Source organism: Centrocercus urophasianus, unplaced genomic scaffold, assembly GCF_019232065.1.
Source record: "Centrocercus urophasianus isolate 14NV4802_14NV808 unplaced genomic scaffold, USGS_Curo_1.0 seq_248, whole genome shotgun sequence".
NCBI classification, from domain to species: domain Eukaryota; kingdom Metazoa; phylum Chordata; class Aves; order Galliformes; family Phasianidae; genus Centrocercus; species Centrocercus urophasianus.
In genome coordinates this window covers 29,075-54,429 of record NW_024884809.1, presented here as the reverse complement: position 1 = coordinate 54,429, position 25,355 = coordinate 29,075, and the positions used below count along the sequence as shown (strand labels likewise).

The following is a 25,355-nucleotide window of genomic DNA, read 5'->3' as shown; positions in this document are numbered from 1 at the left end:
AGCAGTGAGCGCCTGGCCAGGGAAGGGAAGATGGATTTGACTGCAAATGCTGCCAAGTGCAGCGAGTCAACGCGCTGGGAAAACTAAGGAGACAATTTGATCCTGCTCCTTTAGCACCAGCAATGCTGGGTGTGATTTGATAAGAGTCGGTATTTCCAAGCTGAAAGGCAACTGTTTAAACTGATGTCTGCAGGGCTCACGGGTTCCTTGATGCTTTCGTCTTAGCCTGCATTTCCACTGACAGAAAACCCCAGGCCAGGATTCCAGAAGCAGCGTCCCTCTGAGATGTGCCGACTGGAGCTGAGAGCAGCCTGGGTGCTTTGGTGAAGCTGTGTTTCCAGGCAGAGGGAAGGAGTGGGTCCCATTTCTACCGAGTGTGAGCGCTGCATCCCCACCATAACAGGGCAAATGTCAATGGCAGAGCCCCCAGCTGACCTCTGTGAGCCTCCTGGCTCAGCAGCACAGCGCCGAGATGGTGAGCTGTTAAGCACAGAGCTGGAGTCTAAAGATCAACATGAAGCATCCCTCGCCCTTCGGGTTTGGCTCCAAACACCCATGATGTAAATGGGGTTGGGTTGATGACAAACCTGCCCCACTGCTGGCACCGGCAGAGGACAGCAGGGGACTCCTTGGTTCCTGCGAGCCCCTGCCTGCTCTATTTTGCCACAGGCACAGCCAGCAAACTGCAGCACAGCCCCACAAAGCCCCAGTCAGTGCCTTGTGCACCTGCTGGCACCAAAGACTCTTCAGAGGGTTGAGCTCTGCAGACGTGATCTGCCTGAAATGAAATACAGAAGTGCTGCCAGAACTGTGGAGACGTCCTGGAGTGCACGCAGGGAAACAGAGCAGGTGCAGAGGGAGACGTGCTGAGATACTGCAGCCACAGAAATCCAATTCCCTGTTCAATTCAGTGCCCTGAAGATTGTGCTGATAGAGGAACATCTTTCAAACAGGGATGAGGCTGCAGGTTGGGGATGCAGAGAAGCACTCGTGTGTGTACACATGGGCACGGAGGGGGAGATGATTGAGAGAGCCCATAAGAGTGATGGTGGAGAATATGGAAGTGCACACAAAAATCAGCCTGGGAAATTCAAATAACTGCTGCGACGTAATGGGCTGAATGCATCCCGAGTGCTCAGCAGCGACACGGGGGAGACGTGGAGCCCGAGACGTCAGGAGCAGCCATTAGGATGGCTCCGCTTCAGAGGCTTTTAAGGAGCTATTTTTGCCATTCTGCAGTTACTCTGCAGGATATTCAGCCCCCACCATCCTCCAGAGAGCTCATCCTCTTCTCTCAGCGTTCCCCATCACCAGAGGTAGAAGAGGGGCCTGGAGCACGCAGCCACCGGCAGCACAGAGCTCCTGTGCTTGGCCACACAGTGCTGCTCCAGCACCACCCCGCTGGCCCCATCCCATAATACTACCCCTCTGCCACATCGTCACGATGGGAGCGTGGAGCTGTCACCCATCAGCACCCATCAGAGAGCCACGGTGTGGAATTACAACTGCTCTGGGAGCGCCGGGTCCTTTGGTTGGACGTGGGAGCCCTCGAGCAGCGTGTGAAGGCGCACCAGGTGCCAACAGCCTGCTGGGTGCTGCCTTCCAGTTGGAGACACCATCTCCACCTGCCAGCTCTACCAGTTTCCCCCTGGGACACCGCCAGGGTCCCAGTGCCAACACCTCAGTTATTTTTAATGAGGAGCAGGGCAGGGGAAGATCGTGTTTGCAACAGATATGGAAGGTACAGCTTACCAAGGGCAGGATGGGAACATGAGGTCACGACAGGAAGAGCTCTTTCTTGTTTGCCCACAGAAGGAGGTCAAGCTGTTGTGATCCCACTGCCTCCAGAAGCCTGAACGTGGTAACAGGAACAGAAGAGGCTCCGAGGTTGCAGCAGGTGGCTCTACAGCCGTCACTTTTGATGCAGGGCTCCCAGTCAGCATGGCAGCCTGCTCCCATCACTCCACTGACATTCCCCTCCGCACCCCATAGCCAGCTTCAGTGCCATCACTGCACGTGGACCAGCCCCAGCCCAGTTCCACCACCTCCAATGAATATCTGCTTCCATGGGACAAAAGGTCACAGAAGACCATCAGGTAGGGCTGTTATTTAACAAACTCAGACGTGATGGGGTTTGAGCTGCTCGGCAACGCTTTGAGGAGGAGCAGCCCCAGCAGAGCAGAGCTGCACTGCCCAGGGCCACCCTCCTGTGTGCTGCATGGCCCCGTCAGCTCACCCATACACTCCCCTCACAGCCTGTGGGTTATTATTCCAGCCTCCAAGGACATAAACAGTTCCCTTGACTTAAGGAATGAGGCTGAGCACCCAAAGCATTTCTCACCTTGTCAGAGCCTCCCACGTCCGGCCGCCACCCCGCTGCTCCTCCAGCCCCCCAGGCACAGCACAAAGCCTAGCACAAATCACACCTCTCCCAGCCTCCTCACCAAGATCATCACCCAGGGCCTGCAACAAGCACTGGACAGCAGATCCTCATTGCCCTCATAGCCCACCCAATGCTCAGAGCGCTGCTGGCTTCAGCCACGGCCGCTTACATCTGTTAGAGATCCCAGATGTCCAGGAAACATCTGGCTTGCCTACATCATCGCCTTAAAATCCAACAGATTCAGCTCTATTCATTCCTATCCCTGCCGTTTTATGCAGCTTTCCAAGAGGAAAAGAATGTTCCAGAAGGCATTTCTTTCTCCACGCCCTGTTGCAGCTGCAGGAGATAGGTGGCCAAACGCAGCCTGGCTGCCTGGGCAGCTTTTGCTGGGTGCTGGAAGCACCAAGCCTGAACAGCATGGATTGGAGTGCTGGTCAGCAGCAGGACAGCAGCTGCTGGAGCCACAATAGAGACCAATGATAGAAGAGTTGGTCCCCAAGGAGTGTGGGTGGACAGCATCAGCATACCTGTAAACCCCTCAGATCTTCTCTCCACAAATGAGAGCATGAAGAGGTGACTTTGAGCTGAGGAAGGCTAACATTTCATCAGTTTGAGAGAAAATCTGCAACGCCAAAGGTGCTGCTGTGCTGTCTGTGCCCACTGCTCCAGGGCTGGGATCTCAAAGATGACCATGGGAAGTGAAATACAGAGCAAGCTGGGATGCACACTTCAGTGCAACACCGTGGCCCGGGTGCAGGAGCAAATCCCTACAGTGGCTCTGCCAGCAGCACTGAGGGAAACAAGGTGCCCTCGAGGCAGCACCACACATTGCTTATCAGTATACTTCTATTAACAGCCTCCTTCTCACTTCCACTGCTACACTACCCTCTACTTGACTGCAATACGTTTAATCAAGATGTTTCTTAGGGAACCAAATAAAGCTTGATGATGCTTAATGGCTGGGGCTTAATGGAAGGGTTGTTTAACTGGGCTCATAATTTTGATTAATTAAGATGCCTGCAGGTGTTGGAGTGGTACTTAGGCAGTGGCTTTGATGTTCAGAGGCAGAGGGGTTCTTGTATCCCCTTCAAAAGATGCTCTGCCAGCGCTGCTTCAGCAAAGCAGAACTGCCTCCAAGCATTTGCAAAACAAGTTGGCTGTGTTGGAGCCGGCAGCACCTCGCCGAATTCCAGTCCCTTGGACCAGCTGCTTCTTGGGACAACCCACAGAAAAACACCACCACAAACAAACAAGCCACCAAAAACCCACCAAAACCAAGAGCCATTTGAGGGCAGCCTTGGTCTCCTTGAGACCAATAACATGAGAGGATCTCCACAGGGTGATGGCAAGAGGCCGACCAGAACAGCGACGTGCACATCCTGGGACTGACTTGTATTTCTATTTCCTATTCAGCAGCCAACACTCTTACAAAACTTCCTTACCTCTGAGATTTTTGCCTCTTGAATGCAAATGAAATGTACACAGGTTTAAAAATGTATGGGGAGAAAATAGGACATGGATAGCAGCGTGGCACACGCTCATTTCCATTTGAAATCAGACTGAAGCACTGGAGAGAGGCAAAATGAGCCAAACTCACCTTCGTCGTCAGCATCAAACATCAACGTCACGTTAAACAGAGCTTGATTTAAGGCTAAGGAAATGAGTGCAGTCAAACATAAGGGCAATGCTACCTTGTGGACTGAGGACTGGGACAGGGCTTGGAAGAGCAGAGCTTCACTCTCTGCTGTGGACTTACTGGATGCCCTTGGGGAAATGTTTTGTGCAACACCAGGGCCGAGCCCCCCCTTCCTGCAACTGCCACCACAAACAGAAGAGCACAGCAGCACGCTGCCCATGGGCCACAAGGCGAGCCTCTTCCAAGAACAGCCTCAGTGTCACTCGTTGGCAATCGCAGCAGTACTGAGTCAGGAGGAATGAGCTCAGCCTTCCATACATCTGCCTTGTCCCCCTCCCCGTGGCTTTGTGCAGTTGGAATAAGAGCTATTCAAATGCAAGGTATGGAAACTTCAAATGCAAACCGGAGTTGCCCCTGAATGTTGTCAGCGTGCCCGGTGGCTTAGGATGAGTCATCAGTGTTTTTCAGTGCACTCACACCAAAGCAGAGATTGGGCTGTGTTACTCTGCTCCGAGGGATGAAAGCACTGTAAGGGAAGTGGTTGAAGCACCCAAACACCATCAGGTTTATCGGAGAGTTATAAAGAAGTAGATTACAAACAACGAACTCTGAAAACTCCAATGGGCAAAAATACATCTGAAAAATCACCCTCAATGTCTTCGATAGAGAATTCATCTTTCCTGTCCCAAGTTCAGCAGCATGGATGCCATCCACAGCCCGGCCGGCCAATTTTGTTTCATTTTTATTGCCAGACAAATGCAGGACCCAAAGCCATTTTATTTTTGCAGTGATTAAAGGATTTGATTAAGACCCATCAAAGTGCCAGCCCTGCTTGTCCTCTCCTCTGATTGCTGAGCGGATCTCTTTGCTTCCTGCACGTTTAACAGCACCAAGTGAGTGTGTCTGCCCAGAGGGTGGTGAGAGAAATCTCTTGGTTGCCATCTCTGTTGCTCCAGATTAGACCTGAAGGCCAAAACAAGAGCTCCTGCTGCACTTCAGCCCTTTAAGAAAATGGTACTTTGTAATGCAAAATTCCTCTCCTTCCACTTTTAGGAAGTCTCTGGGGGGAGGAAGAGTGAAAAGTAACCAGAATGGTTCATTAGAGCATATTCTTTTATTAATAAAGATCAGAAGAATAGCTGGAGGGACAGCAGGTGAATGGATGACATTGAACCACATATTGTCAAAAGCCATTCAAAAGAGCTGAGTTGTTCAGCAATCCAGCAGTAGCTGCCTGCCTTGTTCTGCCAGGGTAAAGAAGCCTAGAGACGTGGCTATGGATCCCCAAAGAGTTTTGGAGGGGATATGAAGTGGCCTCAGTGCCAGCCCTGGGGGCCAAATGCACCTCACTTGCAAATCTTCCAACAGTAACCAGGAGCCAGAGCTGCTGGTCAGAGCCTCCTCACGCTACTCAGAGACCACAGGAAGACTTTCCCCACTCTGCAGACTTTGTGACCTGCTGTTTTCCAATTCAGAGCCCGTGTCGGACAGCAGGAAGCAGAATGTTAACCAGAGCAGTTCAAGAGCCAGACAGCCCCAGCTTACAGGATCTGTGGTGTGATGCACTGACCTCCTTTTCCTCCTGGCTTACTGAATTTATTCTGTTACAGCCCCCCTGGTCTGATAAAGGGGAACAATCTCACGACGACTCAGATTTTGAAAAGACTTCAGATTTACAGAGATTCCTTTTTGTGAAGTTCCTCCACTTCTCTATTAGGCAAAATTGATGAAATCAAACTCCCTTCTCATCCTTAAGGTGACTTCCAAGAGCTCCTCTTCAGAGAGGAAACGAGCTTTCCCCTTCTTGCTGTCCACAGGGCAAGGGAGATGCAGCAGTAGCTTCCTGTCAAGGAGGACACAGTGAGTTTTAATGGCCCAAACCACGTGAGCCATTGAGGTAGCACTGAAAGCCATCCTAATGATGCAAGAATCAGAATATCAAGCAAAGTCCATTCTGTGTAACCTTCCCATGACAAGTTGCACAGTTCTGCAATACCTGGTACACAACTATATAGGCCCTGGAGCATTTCCAGCAGTTCCATTCTTTTGGCTGTGGCTACAACAGCTTCCAGCGATGGGCTGTGAGTTCTCTGCACTGTTCTTGCTTCTACACAGTGCAGAGGAAGGAGAAGCTGCACTGATAATGCTCTCCTGGTGGTAAACACCTGAAAAATGCCTGAAGTGTCTGGGGGAGCTTGTATTCTATAGCAAGAAGAAACAACTGGCACAGCTGGGTTAGAGATTCTGGCCAGTTTCACAGAAGATACACCTACCTACCCTAAAAGACAACACTGTTGTGTGGATATGGGGGTTCCACACCTTTTCAACTGTGTTGTAGGAGCCACAGCCAAGGCACAGTCAAAACACACTTAACCTCACCTACAGAAGTTAACCAGCTGGTAGCATATGGAAAAGATCAGTTGGGCTTAGAATCAGCCCCAGGACTATGCAGTGGAAAACAATTCCTTTGGGCCCTCCCATACATCTGTGAGAACACAGTGTTTCCTCGTACGTAGAACTTGAAATCTTATTTGTTTCTTTCATCCTGAGCAGATTTGCACTTACATCTGCAGAACAGCACTGGCTCAGGCTGTACCCAAGCAACCACCAGATTTACAGCAAACGTTTTATTTGCAAGGCTTGTGTCTTGAGACAGCTGGATACTAAGATAATGGCAGATCTGAGTCACCAAGAAGACAAAATTGCAGAAGGAAACAGAAGCGAAGGATTTGCTACACCTGCAGCACTGCACTAAGCTACCTCTTGTACTAACTTCAAGTCACAATCTGGACAGTTACTGTTCTTGGCTTTCCTGTTTCAGAGCACTCCCAAACATTCTTTCAGCACTGTTTGCATCTTTAGGTTAAATTTCTGCAGACTGTTTCTGCCTGTGAGAAAGGTGACTGTTCTGCAGTCAGTCCTCTCAGGACAGAACTGATTTTGGCTTTAATTCACAGCGTGCATCTTCAACTGACTGATGCTAACAGAAGGCTATTGACATATGAATCTTCCCACACCCCACTCAGTGCAGGAAGTCGGTCTGGGGCAGAGGGTTAAGCTTTCCTATGGAAGCACTGTGCTGCCTGACTTACTTTTGGGGAGTTCGGAGGTCAAGCACCTTGTCCTGGATATCTAAGGTGATGTCTGAGAACTTTGTCTCTGGCAGCTTGATTTTAATCTGAAACGATGGGCAGAGTTAAAGCTGTGATTGGATACGTGGATCTGTAAAAGACAGCTGCAAAAAATCACCCAGCAATCGTACCAAGAGAGCAGGGAGGTCATTGATCAGATCAGAACAGGACTGGATCTGTTAGGCTGGCAATACCTTGGCGTCCTGCTAACTCACATGCATTGTAACACATGATGAAAATCATCTCCTTCCCAGACTCTCCCCATCCCAAAACTGTGTCCAAGGTGAAACCTTGTTTTAGAGCTGCTTTCATCTCGCTCTGTGACACACACTGCACAGCTTCTCTTTGGCTTCTTCTCCTTGAGGAGATGTACAGGGGTTCCTCACGTTAGTAAGAGCAGATCAAGCTACAAACACTTGGATAATTACAAGTTAAAATCCCACAGGAGCCTGAAGGCAGCCATGCCTTGGTGCTTGTGTTCTGTCTCAAGAAGAGGGCAAGACTGTGCAGAAAAAGGGCACAGAGAAGGGATGGGAAACACAGGCTCAGCTCACCACCATATCTTCACAGCAGGCTGTGGAAGGGTCTTTCCTGCTCATCCCAAAGAAGACATCCTCTGTTCCCACCTGCTGTTTGAAGGAAATCTCATACCTGAAAAAGAACAGTTGGCTAGCAGCAGAGGAGGCTGAAGGAAACTGTCTTTCTCAAAGCACCATCAGTCTCTGTATGAATGCTCACGTCCTTACCACTTTCTCTCTCATTTCCCAGTCTTCCTTCAAGTCTTCAAGCCAAGTGCACTGGATTTCTGTCCAGAGCCATGACACTTTGAACAAGGTAAGCATTCACCTTCCTGGGAAATCACCGTGCTGCCTCTACTTCATTAAGCAGCACTGCAGGATCATCGAGCAGCAGAGGCATTCTGAGTGAACGTGGACCTCAGCAAGAGGTCAAGCACCAACTCTTGGGAAAAGGCCTGGAAAAGGGTGCTGTTAATTACATGTTCTGTCACCCAGCCTATCTTGCAGCCTAGGAGTGCCTCTGTTATCTTGCCTGGTTTTAATTGTTTTGCATTTGGCCAACGTTAGTGTTATTCCCCTCCAAATCCATTTGTTTAATTCAGAACCCTACAAGGTCCAGAATCACACTTTCCTTTGCTCTCGATACTTAATGAATGAGGGAATACAAACTGAAAGATTGCATTTAGAACATATTACTCTTGCTAAATTGAGCAAAATAAATGGAGCCTCTTCTCAAAGCTGTTGGAAAAAAAAGTGTATGGAAAGTATTTTTCACATCTCCAGTGCTCGTGTGCGTATGTAATAATTCCTAAGTCAATGAGAAATCTGTCTAGCAGCTCTGGATGCACCTCTAACCATCTGTTTTCCTTTTGGGCCTTTTCCTACGATTTAATTTGATGAACTATTACAAAGATTTACACTCTCGTCTCATCTGTGTAACACAGGACGTAATTGCTGGAGGCTGGAGAAGGGCTGCATCACAGCCCTTTCAGCAGGGAGGGAAGGGTCAAAAATAGAGTGCAATAAAGCTCCTGTTGTGCCCACAATGCAAAGGAAGAGCATTCCAAAGCTCACCAGTGATAGATTCAGGAACAACTGCACTGCAGTGTGGGTGCAGCTTCATGGACTTCAGCCCATCTGTTCCAGCACGCAGCTCCAGGGCAGCACATGGCATCGCAGCGATGCTCAGCTCAAACCCTGCTCTGCAAACTGCTCGGCCCTGAAGGCTTTCTGACCTCTACAAATTACCACACAACATGCTTGCCTACTTCTAAAATGTACTTCTACAGCGAAGGGAGACGACTGTTTAAGGCTGTCCCTTTTAAGGCTGTCCCTTTTAAGGCTGTCCCTCAGGAAGCTACGATCAAATAAAAAGATTTAGAACTGCCAGCATAAAGCCTTCCTTCCTACGGTGGCAGTTGACTCTGAAGAGTTTAATTCTTGGAAATAAACAGAAGTTGGAGTGCTTTGTGAATCTGAGTGTGAAAAGTGAATGCACGTCAGCTGCAGCAGGAAGAACCGGGTACTTCACACCAGCGTGGCAAATTTCAGAGCATTTTGCTGGCCTGCTTCCCCTCCTCATCTCATTTTGTACAAGCATCTGACACTGCAAAGTGTCTTGTGACAAGAAAAACCAACTCCACCTTTCTGTTATGAGATCAGAAGGTTTCCAAGCTACAGTCCCTCCTCGCTAGCTGCTTTACCTGCAGTGCTGCTGTCCTCCCATCAGCTTTTCTTGACATGCTCTCCAGATCACTGTGTTTCACTCACATGGAAGCTGTGCAGCCCAGCTCTGCATTCCAGCCACGTCCAACCCCAGCACACCATCTCACATCACTTACTCTGGTTGTTCTCTAGGATCCCAGGCGTCGTCAAATTCGGATCCTTCTGGGACCTCTTCTGAGCTCCAAATAGTTTTGCTGTGTTCAGATTTCACTTGTAAGGTATCTGTAAGCAACAAGAAAAATCCCTGTTTCTTTCCTTTGGTTTGCTGAAAACTGTCAGATTTCCAGACTCCAGGAAAAAAACCTTTTCATCAAAATAAACTGTAGCTAATGATCTCAATCCCTTCAATATCATAAAGGATCAGAATTTGAAGAGGAAGGACATTTTCTATTCCTTTCCCTTAAATCTCCTTTACCCAACCTCTACTCCAAGGAAATTGTCCTTTCAGGCATAAAATACCCAGCGCTTCAACATGATTCAAGTGGAGAAAGATGAAATATTAATCTTCCCCCATGTCTCTGACACGAGATTTTAAGTGAGCAGAGCCCCCTACACGAGGGGATACAAAGCCATCAGTGATTGAGCACAGCCCTGACGAGGCACTGGCAAAGTCCATAGCAGAACACAGGCTGTCCCAAACCTACAGTGAAGGTGGTCACACTGACCAGTGCTTGCAGACAAAGAGCAAGGTGCAGTAAGAAGAAAACAGGACGGATGCTCTCAGCCTGTTGAAGGTAGCCCTGAGCTGAGCTCATTCCTCACGCCACGTGCTGTGGGGACAATGGCACACACCTGTGCTTTACAGCACACCTCCCAACCCCTCATCCTTCATCCAGACTCAGCTTTGTGCAGCTCACCCCATGAAGATCCCCCCAGCTGCCCCCTTAGAAGCCTACCCCTCCTGCGTGCTCTAGGCAGTAACAATTCCCTGTGAGTATTCCTATGGAGCTTTTTGCTGCCCACTTGTGACTCCTGCCAGCCCACCTTCTGTGCTCTGTTTATCATCACCACTGGAGGTGCTGCCCTCCAGAGTTACCTTTTCTGCAGTTAAGTTTCCAGGAGAAGAAGAATTTTAGTGTAACTGTAACAATGCAATGGCCTTCCACCTCAAAGGTCCACTCCCTTATTGAAGGAAGCCATCTGTGATAACTCGCAACAGCTGTTGCAGTCTGTTCACACACAACTGAATGCTAAGGTACACAAACACTCCTTACCAGTGCTCTCCTTCTTTACTGGTCCGATGCTCCCAGGAGTCATGGCACTGACAGAACAGCACGGCTGCAAAAACCCACGTGGGACTGCAATTAATTATCACAGAGCACAGCTCGGTAACAATCACATCAGTAATTACAACGTGTCGTCAGAAGTCGCTGCTGGAGCCAAAATTTCCCCCACCATTTCATGACTGAAGCAGGGAATCTCTCTCCCTCTCACTGAGCACAGCACCCTGATGCACGGGCTGCAGGCAGGACTCCCAGAAGCAGCTCTGCAGCCAGCAGTGCTTCTCAAAGATTCGTTTCCATGGCATTTTGAGACAATTGTTGTGCTTTGCCTGCCCTGAAAATACTGCAAGAAGCCAGGGGTGCTACGTGCAAATTCCTTTCAACAGGAGAGATCACATGAGGCAACAGCGCTTTCCTCTAATCATGAATCAATTTAGTGCTAATAGGCCAATGTGAGGCATTTCCATCTATGTGTGAAGATCCCTCAGTTTGATAGAAGTGCCTCATCTGCAGAGAACATTAAATTAAATCCAAACAAAGATTTCAAATTGCCCAGCTTGACTCAGGCTTAATTGACAGAACTTGTAGCAATTTTCCCTTTCTGCCTCTGAAGTGTCATTCATTTTATTATTAACATGTAAACAAATTCTTTTTAAAATCAGGATGTTTACTGCAAAGATGTACAGCAATGACTCCAGCTTCAGAAAGCCAGCATTTAAGAGCTGAAGGGCAGCTGGAGCGTGAAGCACCACATTTGCCAGCTACAGAAAGGAACTTCTAGGAGACACCTTTTCCCCAGAGGCAGCAATGGCCACTGCCTGCACGCAGCTGCCAGGCCAGCCAGCTGGCTCTGCTCTGAGAGCTGATGAGGAGCTCAGATCCTCACCGTTTTTGTTATCTGTGTCATAATGCAACTTGTTCAAAATTCTAAGAGACTCATCAACGTTTTGAGCAATCTCTGTGGCCTTGGCCGTCATCTCTGTGGCCCTTCCTGAGCAGAGCAGGGCAGGTTGTTTCTCCCTAGCACCCATGTGTGCCTACATAACTGCACAGCTCCGTGTTGCAGGAGCAAGAGAAGTTCATCTGTGATTTGCTTCAAGTCCTGAGATGAATTGATATAAAAGAACGTGGAGATATTTCTCTCAGTAATCATTCAGTTCATTTTAGAATGATTACTCACCCTTCCCCATTCTATAGTCCCCGGAATACCTATTGTACTTCTGTGATCAATTGTGCTTCTTTAATGCCAGGTACAGGATTAACACATTCCACTGCTGCTGGGTGTTCCAGTCTTTACTCAGAAGCTGCATACTGCTGTAATTGCCCCCACCTCTAAAAGACTTCAGGGAAAAGCAGGAGGAAATCTAAGCACTCAGGGCTCTCTCAGCCACATCTCATTTCCTTTAGGCTAAAAAAATAAACAGCCCTCCCATTCTGTTTACAAGGGTGGATGGTGATAGGACAGGGGAGAATGGTTTTAAACTGAGACAGGGGAGGTTCAGGTTGGATATTAGGAGGAAATTTTTCACACACAGGGTGGTGAGGCACTGGCACAGGTTGCCCAAGGAGGCTGTGGATGCCCCATCCCTGCAGGCATTCAAGGCCAGGCTGGATGTGGCTCTGGGCAGCCTGGGCTGCTGGTTGGTGACCTGCACACAGCAGGGGGTTGAAATTAGATAAGCATTGTGCTCCTTTTCAAGCCTGGCCACTCTATGATACGATATGATATATTCTTGTGGCATCCAAAAATATCTCCTAATTGTCTCAGCCACTCCAAAACCTTCCAAGGTTTTATTTCCCTCTTTATCTGCGCTGGGAAAAGTGAGGTTTGCATCTCCTTAGTTAATAATGTTGGGCACTGTGAAGAAGTCACACAAAAGACTCACACCAAAGTCATCGTCGTCCTCATCCTCGCGTGCATCGCTGAGCAGCTTGGCAAGGGACTGCAAAGAGCAGACTGCAGGAACATCCACCTCCATCCTCACTCCTCCCCTACAGGGGAAAACCAGCACCACCTCAGGAACAACAAAGCCTTTGCACCGCGCTGCCCTTCTCCGAGCACCGTGCGATAAGCACCAAATTCGATCAAAACCGTACGTACCTCGCCTCTCCCTTGGGGGCTGGGTCTCGGGAGACAGCGCCTCACGCCACCCAGAGCAGCACAGGACCGTTAGGCCCGACGCCGCCACCTCCTGCGTCCGTCGTTGCTGAGGTAACGGCGCCCCGCTCCTTTTCCCGCCTCCTTTAGTCCTCTCAGCCAATCCAACAGAACTCAGCAACGAGTGGCGGCAAGATCAACCAATCGTTGATGAAGGCGGGAACGAGCGGCCGGCTGTTGGTCAGTTGGGGAGCGCGAGAGCGGGCGTGGGAGTTGGGCGCATGCGTCAACTGCGTCATCGGCGTGCGCCGTCTGTAACGTCATCGGTGTGCGCGGCTGTTGGTGGCCGCGGAGAGCTGGGAGCGTGGGTCCGCTCGGGGTTTCGGGGCCGCGTGCGCCGTTCCGGGCGGGACTCGGTCCGCTCTCGCTTCTCTCCTCGCCCATCTCTGCACCATGAACCAGTTCAACTTCGGCTCGACCTCGGCGGGCGGCGGCTTCTCCTTCAGCACGCCGAAAACGACCGCCAGCACCACCGCGGCCACCGGCTTCTCCTTCACGCCCGCCCCCTCCTCGGGATTCACGTTCGGCAGCGCTGCGCCGACGCCCGCCAGCAGCCAGCCCGTCACGCCCTTCTCCTTCAGCACACCGGCCAGCAGCGCGCTGCCCCCCACCTTCAGCTTCGGGACGCCCGCGACAGCCGCCACAGCCACCCCGGCTGCCAGCGTGTTCCCGTTAGGGTGAGAGCCGCCGGTCGGGCTGTGGGGAGCGGGGCGGGCCGCTGTGGGGAGCTCGCCGGACTTCTGGTGCCGGTGCTCCGGGATCGGCGTGTGCCTGTGTGCCTTTAATGAGGCCTTGGGGCTGTGCTGGTTCTCATAGTGGGGTTCATACAATTGTATGTTTTGAGTTGGAAGGGACCCGCAAGGATGGGGGAGGCCAATCCTGGCATACAGCACCATCCTGAGATCAGACCTCGTGTCTGAGAGTGTTGTCCCAGCACTCATAGAGTCACAGAGTGGTTTGGGTTGGAAACCCAAAGGATGATGAATCTCCAAGCCCCCTGCTGCATGCAGGGCCACCAACCTCCACATTTCACAGCAGCCCAGGCTGCCCAGGGCCCCATCCAACCTGGCCTTGAACACCTCCAGGGATGGACGGGGCATCACAGCCTCTCTGGGCAGCTGTTCCAGCACCTCACTGCTCTCGTAGTACAGAACTTCCCCCTGACATACAATCTAAATCTTCCCTCTTTCAACTTAAAGCCATTTCCCCTTATCCTGCACTGCCTACTCCTTGAGGACCAGCAGCAATGCCCACAGCCCTCTGGTGAAGAACCTTTTCCTGAGGTCTATAACCACTTACTACGTAAGCATACAGTTCCATCAGACTATCACAGCACCTGTTGGTGCATCCTTCATTGCGCTGAATCTACTTGGACCTCAAGCAGATCCCATACATTAGGGGAAAAGCTGTGTACAAAGTCACAGTACAGCAGCCTCAGTGACATCAGTCTCTGGTCTGTGTGAGAGCAGTGGGGAGGGAACTGAAGTTGGTGGTGAGTAGTAAAAGGTGACTGATAGAACAGCCTCAGGTGGAGGAAATGAAAAGGGTGCCCAGGGGCTGAGAGGTAATGGCTTTGTTGATACTACAGCAGGTGTCTTACAATGCGTTGGTGCAAGGAAGTAATTAAGGGAGTGTCAAGGTAAGAGTTACAGATGGCAGGACTTGTAATGCAGTCTTTGTCAGAACAGGAATGTGGTTCTGGCCAAGCGTCCATCGTTCTGAAAGGTTTTCTGCTGTTTTGTCAGTATGTGGTCAGTTAGAATGCCAAGTCAGTGTTTCACTGGATGCATGACCTGAACAGCCTGGCTCACTGCTCTTCCTTTTTTCTCCTTTTACAGGGGAAATGCACCGAAACTCAACTTTGGAGGCACGAGCACAACTCAAACTACTGGAATCACAGGAGGATTTGGGTTTGGTACCTCCGCACCCAGCAGCGCGCCCTCAAGTCAAGCAGCAGCTCCTTCTGGCTTCATGTTTGGATCTGCCACCACCACCACCAGCAGCACCACTGCAGCTCAGCCTGGCACAACCGGAGGGTTCACATTTTCCAGTGGCACCACAACTCAGGCAGGAACAACCGGCTTCAGCATCGGTACCACAAGCACCGCAGCTCCGCAGGCAGCGCCCACAGGGCTGACCTTTGGAGCAGCACCAGCTGCTGCTGCTGCCACCACCACTGCCAGCTTGGGGAGCACGGCCCAGCCTGCAGCAGCTCCCTTCAGCCTCGGGGGACAGTCCTCTGGTGAGTGAGTGCCTGAGCTCGGAGTGGGAGCTGTCACCAGGAGTGCTGCTGGGGGTGGTGTGCACAGCCTGACATCTTCTGCAGGCATTAAATCAAGCTATGGCTGTGATGAGTATTTCTTATGCACAGGAGGAAGGTCTGGCTCACGGGTGAGAATGATGTTCATCAGTGTTGAATCATTTGTCAAAGCCTGTGAAGTATTGAGCTCGCTGTTCCTAGTTCTGTTCCTGGATAATGCAGAGCCTTTGTTACATTAAATAGTAATGTTTTGCTTATGCTCTTCTACTAACTTGAATATTGCCATCAGTTTCTCTGTAGTGAAAGGTTCATCTTTTTTACTTCTGCTGCCCTTATCTCAGGTCTGAACTTCGGATCCTTGGTTTCAACAGCAGCCACTGGTGCACCCACAGCAACACTGACTGCGAGCACCAGCCAGGGACCCACGCTGTCCTTTGGAAGCAAACTGGGAGGTAGGGGGGAAAAAATGGTAGGAAATAATTACACAGGGCTTGGTGAGTCTTTTGTCCTCCCTGCAGTTTTTTTAAACCAGAATCTGAAGCATGTGAAAGCCTGATGGGCTCTGCATGCAAATCATCTACGCTCCTTCTGTTTGCAGTAACAACTACAGCATCTACAACGACAGCTGCCAGCACAGCTCCCCTGCTTGGTTCCACAGGCCCTGTGCTGTTTGCATCTATAGCGAGTTCTTCAGCACCAGCCTCATCCACCAGCACAGGCCTCTCACGTGAGTCACAGCACACAGATTTGCACAGGAGAGAATAAACAAGCAGCACAATTGGTGCTGTGGTAATAGGGATGACTGGAAGGGCAGCTGCTCTCTGTTTGCCACCTTCCTGAAGACTTCTGTAGCTGCTCACGAGGAGCTTCAGGAGTTGTGTTTTTCAGTGGGGAGCTGTGTTTAATGGGATGTACAAACTGTAGAGTTGTGTTCTGATTGCAGTTGGTGCCCCTTCTACTGGTACAGCTGGGCTTGGAACGTCTGGATTTGGATTAAAGCCTCCTGGAACAACAGCTGCAACAACCAGCACTGCCACCAGTAAGAACCAGATGCTGATGAAGATAAGGAAGCCTGTCTTCCTTCTAGTGACTGTGTAAAGGGCCACACAAGTGTAGCAGCACAGCAGTGCTGATATAACTGAAAATAGCACAGTATTCCTATGTCATTCTCTTCTTTCATCTCCCTGCATTCACAGTTATTTATGACTTCTGAGTTTATCCGCAGCAAAGAGCCTTTGGGTGAAAGCCTGCAGGGCTTTGAAGTTCTGGCCTGGAGTGAGCAAAGTAAAGAGATGAGCTGCTCTGTCTCTGGCCTGTTTGTGTAGATAGAGGATTGCTGGAGAGCTTGGGGAGAGACTTATGGGGGGTAGGAGGAAAAGGAAATGCCAGGGATTGCAGGGTGTTGGTTGAGAGAGAATTTGCATTTTGATTCCACCCCATTAAGCTGTTTCTTCCACATTATAAGTGTTGAGTTTCACAGACTTTTCCCACTCTGGGTGCTCAGTGCTGTACTGAAGTGGCAAACCCTTGTGTGGAAATCTACGGTGGAATTTGCTGCTGCAGCCTTCACGTTCAGGATGCAGCATCCTTTTCTGGATGCAGTGAGCTGTCAGTGTAACTAAGCTGTCAGGGTGTTCCTAAAGCTTGTTTCTGGAGGCACTGGAGGATTTAGATCAGTGATGAAAGTGCTGTATGTCTGAGTGATGGCGCTGCCTGACAGGTGCTCCTTACTTTGTGGGGATGTGGGGATCTCCTCTACAAAATACCCTGCAGCAGCCGTGTTGTGGTGCAGCACCTGGAGGTGCTGTTAGATGTCTTAGCTCTAACAGCAAAGCACAAGGAGTTGGAGAGGGATAAGGGCCGTGTGAAGTGCAGGCTGCCAGTTCCTTGTTTTACTAGAGCTACTAATCAAGTATTTCCAGTCTGCTTCTGTTAATTGTGCCAAGGAGTGCTCTGTGCCCTTCCCAACACACGGGATTTGCTCTCTGTTGAAGGGATGTGGCTGAGCTGTATGTTGAACGTGGATGTGTTACACAGCAGGTGTCCTCTTCTGCTGTTGGATCTGAATTTCTTCTTTCAGGCACTTCTGCTTCTGGCTTTGCTTTGAACCTTAAACCATTAACTACAACCGGTACAATGGGAGCTGTGACTTCTACAGCTGCTATAACCACAGCAGCAACCAGGTGAGTGTTCTGTTACAGCCGTCTGGGGCAGCAGGCAGCATTACTGCTGCTAACTGGGGGGGGAAGGGGACGCAGGGTTGTGAGGGTTGTGCTTGGATCAGTGACTGTGTTCTGTGCTGTCCCACGTTTCCTCTCAGTGCACCTCCTGTGATGACGTATGCCCAGCTGGAGAGTCTGATAAACAAGTGGAGCCTGGAGCTGGAGGATCAGGAGAAGCATTTCCTCCATCAGGCGACACAAGTGAATGCCTGGGATCGGACACTGATAGAGAATGGAGAGAAGGTCGGGTGGCAGCCAGCCTGGTTCTGCTTGCTAAGTTTGTTAGAGATTTGGAGAGCAGATGTAATCCAGATATAGCTCATTTCTTTTGAATTTTCCTGGTAAAATTGTCTTCTATTTCCAGATTACTTCACTGCACAGAGAAGTAGAGAAAGTGAAGCTTGATCAGAAGAGGTGAGAAACTGTGAACACTTGAGATGACCTTATTGTTTGTTCTTATTCTCCATTGTCTTGCATGGAAACTCTTGGACATCAGCCTGATCTAAATGGTGTCGAGTCATTCACGGTGTCCTTTTCAGATTGGATCAGGAGCTGGACTTCATTTTGTCCCAGCAAAAGGAGCTGGAAGACTTGCTGACCCCTCTGGAGGAATCAGTGAAGGAGCAGAGTGGGACCATTTACTTGCAGCACGCGGATGAAGAACGGGAGAGGACGTAAGAGATCAGTTTTGAACGTGTGATAGGCAGGGCAGTGTGGTGATGATCAGTCAGAAATGGGGATACGGGATAATAGTTAGCTGTCAGGGACTTTCCACTAATATGTCATCCTGTCTTGTGTCATATTTTGTGTGCTAGAAATATGGGAATTGCAATTGGAAGCTCTTAAATCAGGGTGTTTGGGTGGCATTGGTCTCACCAGCTGTCTAGGAAGGTGTTGTTATTTAGGCATCATCCCTCAAAAAACGTAATTAGTGGTAGAAGTGATGAGAGCAGAATGCATCACGTGCAGCTCGAGCATCCTCGCAGGCGTTGAATTTTAGTGGGGGTAATGAAAGAATTCTTTGGTTCAAGAGGTGCAAATGGTACAGAATCTGGACCAGCTGCTGGTAAAACCTTCCAGAAAAAACTTGAGCAGTGTTATTTCTCTGTCTCCAAGTGTCTGACAGAGTGGAAGGCTGAGGAGCTGCCTCCTGTGTGTCTGCCGTGCCCTGGTTGGAAGGCACGGATGCTAATTGTGATTGCAGCTCTGTGGCTGGGAGCAGGCTGTGTGCAGCTGCCTCTGAACGCTGTCTCACTCTTCCTTGCACCTCGCAGCTACAAGCTGGCTGAGAACATTGATGCTCAGCTGAAGCGAATGGCACAAGATCTCAAGGACATCATTGAGCACCTGAACACTTCGGGACGCCCCGCGGACACCAGCGACCCGGTAAATCCAAACTGCTTCTGTGCTTTGGCATAGAGACCCAGGCTGTAAAACAGTGCTGACGCTTCATCTGTCTGTTGGTGGGTGCTCTGCTTTCAGCCTCCACCCAGGAAAAGCGTTCTGTTTTATCGTTTGTTGATTCTCTAGTAATGCAATGCAAGCCAGCCCGGCCGTGTGGTTACTGTGAGATGAGCCTCTGTGCTTCTGGTGCAATTCTTGAACAGCTGACTCGATTCAGAGCTGTTTCTGAACTTTGATCCTGCGTTCTGTTGGAGCATTTTGTGCAAAAAGCACAGCTGTCAGTACTTCTATACTACCTTTGTATCCTTGTGAAAACAAGATCGAAGTTGCGAGCTTTTTGATCCGTATTACTGATCTCAGTAATTGATCTCAGTGCTCCTTGTAGCTCCTCACTCTTTACTGAGAGGCTTTTTTCAGTGAAAATGGCACCTTGGTGTTCCAGACTGAGGTTTTTATTTTGTTTCTTTTTGCTTTTCTCACCTCGAGGCTCAGATCCACATTGTGGTGCATCTTAGGTCTGAGTCTGACTAAAACTGAGCCGCAGGCACACTCTGAATGTATTTGTTTCCTTGATGGCAAAGAGAAGCAAAGCAATGCAGCTGCTGCAAAGCAGAAATGCTGTGTTGGTAGAGCTGTGTGTGAGGAGTCTGCTTGCTTTGCATCCCAAAGGCAGAGTCCAGCACTGTTCTGTACTGCTCGTAGTTCTCATGTGCTCTAACAGTAACTCACACCCTCTCCTTCTGTTCAGCTTCAGCAGATCTGTAAGATTTTGAATGCACACATGGACTCACTGCAATGGATTGACCAGAACTCAGGTGAGAATCATCTTGCAGCTCTTAGGGAACATAAACTTAAGGCATGTAGCTGGTTAGAAATGAGCTCCTGAAGGTCACTGAGGAATCTTCTCTTTTGGATTTTCCTGATGTGCACTGAAAGCCTCTGCTGAAGTACCACAATGTGTGGAAACGTGGCATAACAGTCACCTAAAGTAATGCAGAGCAGAAGATTTAATGGATGGTGAACATTTGGTACTGTAGTTACTGTCAATTAGTTTGGATTCGTTCAGCCAATTCACCATCTTGCATCTGGGGCTCAACACTGAGGACAGAAAGAAAGGAACTTTCCTGCTGGGGATTATTGTGCCCACGAGAGGGGTTGAGGAGTTGTGTGTGGTTTTGGTACTGACAGATGTTAGCAGCTGCAGGGGGCACTGCAGGATGGGGAGCACAGCAGCACCAGGTGTCCTCACTGCAGCGCTGTGCTGCTGCTCTCACCAGGCAGTTCTGGGCTGGATGCAGCCACGCTGCTTCTGACTGAGACATAAAATAAGCAGTGTTGTTGGCTTGCTTAGGTCAGAACTAGATTAGCCTTCCTGCTAGAAGATCAATGCAAATGCTTGCATTCCAGGCGTGCCTTCCCTGTGAAGCCTGGTGTAGCTCCTAGAATGCTGACCCTGCAGAACGTTAGAGGATATCAAACAGTTTCTTGATCAGCTTCATTTCCCATAAAGCGCCCTCAGGGGTGTCCTGCAGCAGCGGGGATAAGGATCTGTTCTAGGAATAGGTGTGCAAAGTGGTGCTTAGCTGGTCTGACCTGTTTAAGCATTACGTGGAACTGGGGAACTTCAGATTAATGGTGCTTGTTCAGCTTTGCTTACGCCGACACGAACGGGCTTGCAGAACACACACGGATGTTTCAGCCCCACGGTGGCCTCCCTGGCAGGAGAGCTGGGATAACGCCTTGCTCTGAGCTGCTTTCTCCTCCTGAGAGAAGCAGGAATGGCTTTCTTTGTTACAGCGGAGTTCTGAGTGGAGCTGTAGGAGGCAGAGAAAGCAGACTGTCATTTGATGCCACTTTTGCACGGTGGGCTTTTGCAGAGTGACAAACTGAAATGTGTTGCTTAATATGTTACTGGAAGGTTCTGGGTTTGGCACGCTGCAAAATTAAAACTTCAGCTGGAATATCTCCAAACCACAGAGTGACAGAATGCTGTAGCCCCGTTGAGTTACTTCTGATAAGCTTTCATGAAATTAAATTAAACACTGCTCTGCTCGGTGCCAAGAGTACATTGCTGTGCCTCCTGCATTTGGAGCTGAGAGTCAATCTGTGGCTTATTTGCAGATCCCTGATTGGGAAATGTGTAACAAGTTATCTGTAATGTGACTGAAAGCGATCTGCGTCTCCTCATTGCACTTTTTACTACGCTTGCAGTTAGAAGCTTGTTGTTTGTGGCTGTTATCCTGCAGGAAAATGCTTCCAACAGCTGGGCTCACCTGAGTGCTGCCTCATTCCCAGCTGCTGGAGTGGGAGGCGGGCAGGGAAAGGCCACCAGAAGTCAGGCTGCAGGGGCAGTGCAGGGAGGCTTCGCTCTGCTCTCTGCTGCCGTGCCCAGGAACTGCACTGAGTGCCTGCAGAGCTCTGCTGTGCTGCTGCCCGTCCCTGGGATGCACAGTGCTGCCTGGGAGGCCACGGAGAGCCGGCAGCGCTGTGCCTTGAGGCTCCCTGTCTGTTTGAATGGCAGAATAGGGGAGGCGTTGGGTCGCGGGGCTGCGTTAGGGTGGCTGTGAGAGTGAGCGCTGTTCTCCATCCCACAGCCTTGCTGCAGAGGAAGGTGGAGGAGGTGACGAAGGTTTGTGAGAGCCGCCGCAAGGAGCAGGAGCGCAGCTTCCGCATCACCTTCGACTGAAGGACTCAAGTTCAGAATGTCAGTTCCCTGTAGAGGAGAGGATGGTGGGGACCTGCGTGACATCTGCTTTTTCATTTTTCTTTCTTTAATTGCAATAAATTTCTTCTGTTTTAAATTCTGAAGTTACTCTTTGCCGTGTCTGAGGGTTCTCCTGCTGCAGATGCACAACTGCTGCCTTCACAGCTGGGCCCCCCAGCTCAGCACTTCGCTGTAAGCTGAGTACTTGCAGTCACAGCTCCAGATGCTGTTATTTGGGTTCTTACATAAATGGGTAGATGAACAGCTATTGTGAGGAGCCTGATAGCCTCCGCTTCCCCCCATTACAGCGTGGACTTCAATGAGGGGTTAATTAGGTATGCCTCTGCTTGTGCAAGTGGATCTCATTTTCTTTTGGCATAAACTGCTTTTGTGTTTGTACCTTCGAGGGCTCCCAAAGCACCTGCATGCAGGATTTGTGTCTGATTAAAAACAGCAGCTGTGCAAATGGGAAACGGGTCGTTCTGCTGCGATTCTGCGCGTCTTGCTCTGCAAGGGTAGAAGAAAACGCGGAGCAAGCGTGCTGCGAAGCTGTGAGACACAGCGTTGTACCGCTTTCAATAACAACGCGCTTACAACGCCGAGCGCGGTCACCGCGGCGCTTCGTCCTCCCCTCCGCCAGGGGGCGCTCGGTCAACCCCGCCCCGCCGCCCTTCCCGCGGGTGCTGCTGGGAGTTGGAGTCCCGGGCGGACGGAGGCAGCCGGCAGCGGCGCGGCCATGCGGAGGTGAGCGGGGCTCGGGGGCCGGGGGGGGAAGCGGGGGCAGGGCGGCCGTGTGCTGAGCGGCGTTTCGTCCGGAGCAGGGTGAGCAGCAGCGTGTGCAGCGATGAGGTGCTGCTGGAGGAGCTGGAGACCGAGGGGGAAAGGCAGCTGAAGAGCCTCCTGCAGCAGCAGCTCGACACTTCCGCCTCCATCGAGCGGTGAGTCCCGGGTGGCGCGGCCCCTTTACACGGCCCCCCCCTTTACACGGCGGTTGCGCTGCTCTCGGTTCCAGGTGTAAATCGAAGCGGAGGTGCTTTGCTCCGGCGGCGTTCTACAGACCCTTCGGTGAGGCGGCCGCGGGGGCACTGAGCTTATCCCAGTTCCGAGAGCTGCAGGAAAGCGACAAAGAGACCGCGGCGCTGCGGGAGTTGGGGCTGTCGGAGCCCGAGATCGCGCTATGGAAGAACCGCGCTGCGGAGAAGGTTTGTGAGCAGCGCGTGTTTGTAACGGCCTCGTAAGCAGCGGCAGGCCGCAGAGCCGCCTCCTCTCCGGGCTGAACACCTCCAGCTCCGGCCGCCCCGTGCAGCGTTGCTCCGGCTCCCCGCAGGAGGCAGCTGGCGGTGCTGATTTTATTACCGGTTCCTTTCTTGCAGCGCTCCGGGCTGGGAGCGGCCCCCGAAGCCATGCAGGAGCGCCTCAACGCCATCCAGGAGAAGATGGACGAGCGGCAGCGCATCCTGGAGCTGCCCCAGAGATTTGCTGGCAGCAAGCAGCTGAGCCGGAGGGAGATGGAGATCGAGAACGCTCTCTTCCAGGGAACGGACCGGCACTCCTTCCTGCGGGCGCTGTACCACCAAGGTGTGCTCCCATCCCTTCTGTTCTTGTGGCTGTTTAGTGGGCAGAGATGGTATCACTGGGAATTCCATGGGATGGAGGTGAGCCGCGAGGTGCAGAGCGCTCCTTCTGCTCCCTCGTGCAGAGGTAGGGAGCCCAGGTGAGGCTGGATGTGCTCCTGGCCCTAGGCTCAGTCAGTGGTTTATGTCCAGGAGGATGTTAAGGGATGAAGTGCTGGTGGGGGAGAAGCGCACTGTCACACTGTGCTTCTCTGTTGTGGATTAGATGACACTCGAAGGATAACGGATGAGAAAGACCCCATGGTTCACCTGGAGAGCGTTTACCAAGAGGTGCTGGGCAAGCAGCCACCCGGACAGGACCAACCATCCACAAGTGCTGCGTGCTCGCTGCCTGCCCCCACCCCGCAGGGCTCTGGCACTGAGGAGTCACCACCTCCTGACCAGGAAGAGCAGCCAGGCCAGGAAGGAAGCCCCAGCCCTCCTCCAGCAAAGCCCCACCAGTCCCCTCCAGGGCCTGTGACTATAAAGGAGCCTGTAGAGTTCATCCCGGAGGAGGAGATCTGCAAGAACCGGCTCTGTGAGGAAGAACTCCGCAATATACCTCGGTTTGCTTCCTACCATCCTGGGGAGCCCAATAAGGTACGTGGAGATGAACCACGCTTCATCCAGCTTCCTAACCAGGAGTGCAGGCAAAGGCTCTTTGCTCCTGCCTGGCTGCTGCTTGGAGTGCTCGTTCCTGCACACGTGGGGGACTCTGCTGGCAGCTGGGCTGAACTGGCTCCTACATTTGAGGTGTACAGGCTGGGAGTGGGTTAAGGACACCTGTTAGCACAGCACAGGGCAGCCGACCCTAACGCCTCCTCAACAGGTGCTGTATGTGAAGAACTTGGGCCCTCGTGTGACAATGAAGGACCTGGTGTCACTGTTTGCTCGGTTCCAGCAGGAGGACAGCAGGCCCATCCAGTTCCGCCTGCTGAGCGGCCGCATGCGGGGTCAGGCCTTCATCACCTTCCCTGGTGAGCTCTGCCTCCTGCCTGTCCCTTCCTGCCTGCCTCCCCAGGGTGGTGCAGAGCCCCTCCATGCTGCAGGAGCAGATTTTGCTCCCTCTCCTTCACCTCGGGTCGTGTTCTTTTCTGTGGGCTGGGGGAGGAGTCATCAAGATGGGCTGCAGCATGTTGGGTTTGTTGGGCTGGGGTCTCCAGTGCTGCGCTGGGTCACGGTGCGGGTTGAGAACCGTTCTGCTGTTTCCTTGCAGATATTCAGTCGGCCCAGGACGCGATGCTCTTGGTGAATGGGTACAGACTGCAGGGGAAGCCAATGGTGATTGAATTTGGGAAAAGCAAGGGGCCGTCGACAGAGGCTGAGGTTGCCGCTCCCTCCTCTGCTGGAGCAGAGCCCACTGCCACGTAAGAGCTGCAGGACCTTGGGGACTTGACAGGCCCTGGGACTGCCTTGCTCAGGACTGGTGGGAGCTGAAGTGCAGCTCCGTGCAGCTGCAGTGGCAGGGTGAGAGCTGAATGCAGCCTCGAGGAGGGTGGTGCTGAGGAAGCGCTGCTCTCTGCCCTGCTGGCACATGAGGAGCTTCAGGAAGGCTGGTGCTGTTCTCGCCATGTGCTGTTCTGTTGGGCTGCTCCACCTGCCTGCATTCTTTGTGGTGAGGAAGAGGAGGGGAAGCTTCGTCTGTTTATGTTGTGTATTTCTGCAGCTTTATTTGCATGTCAGTGTGTTCCTCTGAGAGAAAAGGGAGTAGCGTGCAACAGGGCACCATTTTTCAGACTTGTTGTGTCTTTAGTTGGTGTGTAACTAACTTTCTGCCACTCTGATATGTTTATAGGAACAGTGTAGTTTGCCTTAAGGTGGTGCTTTGGGTGCAGAAGTTGCTGGGGCTCTGATCTGTTGGAGATTTCTGCTCTAACTGGCTGAGCTGAAGCCACTGTTTGGCACAGGACTCCATGTCCAGCAAAAATTACCCAAGATTCTATCTATCTATATATTGTAAGTTATTTCTTACACATGGCATTTCCCCCCATCCCCCATTTTGCATTTTCTCCCAGACCAACTTGCAGGAAATGAAAAACACAGCAGCCCTATGACAGTGACTTCCCTCTGCCCCAACCCACTGCAGGGATGCAGGTAAAGTGGGGAGGAGAAGCTGGCTGCATGGGAAAAGGAGCAGAACAAGAACCAGAGGTGAGGGAGGCATGGCTACCCTTAGCCTTCAAATAGAAAGAGCTTACATCGTTCTGCAGGAGGGGGGAGTTAGGCTGGCAATAAGCCATGAGCCCAGCTATGCCTGACAAAGAAACAACGCCAGCACCTGGAGCCTTGTGCAGGACCTTTCCAGCCCAGGGTCTCGTTCAGCTGGACAGAAGGTGCATGGATGTGACAGAGCCCTCAGGTGACACAAAGGGGCTCAG

At 51.3% G+C, this 25,355-nt stretch overlaps 3 protein-coding genes across 3 annotated transcripts; 2 read left to right on the top strand and 1 right to left on the bottom strand.

Annotated features, from left to right (window-relative positions):
• Nucleotides 1-4,824: 4,824 nt before the first annotated feature.
• Nucleotides 4,825-12,879, bottom strand: DNAAF6 (dynein axonemal assembly factor 6). Its single transcript, XM_042825523.1, has 7 exons — nt 12,718-12,879; nt 12,503-12,608; nt 10,608-10,671; nt 9,510-9,615; nt 7,705-7,801; nt 7,112-7,197; nt 4,825-5,862 (listed from the first exon to the last, which is right to left on the bottom strand). Exons 2-7 carry the CDS (start codon nt 12,593-12,595, stop codon nt 5,733-5,735), a joined length of 576 nt encoding a protein of 191 aa, XP_042681457.1. The 5' UTR covers nt 12,596-12,608; nt 12,718-12,879; the 3' UTR covers nt 4,825-5,732.
• Nucleotides 12,880-13,068: 189 nt separating this feature from the next.
• LOC122163947 (nuclear pore glycoprotein p62-like) lies at nt 13,069-21,457 on the top strand. Its single transcript, XM_042825526.1, has 12 exons — nt 13,069-13,451; nt 14,613-15,016; nt 15,376-15,486; nt 15,633-15,761; nt 15,978-16,073; nt 17,115-17,217; nt 17,355-17,499; nt 17,621-17,670; nt 17,796-17,930; nt 18,531-18,642; nt 19,409-19,475; nt 21,255-21,457. Exons 1-12 carry the CDS (start codon nt 13,168-13,170, stop codon nt 21,344-21,346), a joined length of 1,728 nt encoding a protein of 575 aa, XP_042681460.1. The 5' UTR covers nt 13,069-13,167; the 3' UTR covers nt 21,347-21,457.
• A 584-nt stretch (nt 21,458-22,041) lies between these two features.
• On the top strand, nt 22,042-24,919 carry RBM41 (RNA binding motif protein 41). Its single transcript, XM_042825520.1, has 7 exons — nt 22,042-22,108; nt 22,186-22,302; nt 22,377-22,566; nt 22,738-22,942; nt 23,204-23,577; nt 23,807-23,954; nt 24,194-24,919. Exons 1-7 carry the CDS (start codon nt 22,101-22,103, stop codon nt 24,346-24,348), a joined length of 1,197 nt encoding a protein of 398 aa, XP_042681454.1. The 5' UTR covers nt 22,042-22,100; the 3' UTR covers nt 24,349-24,919.
• Nucleotides 24,920-25,355: the final 436 nt, after the last annotated feature.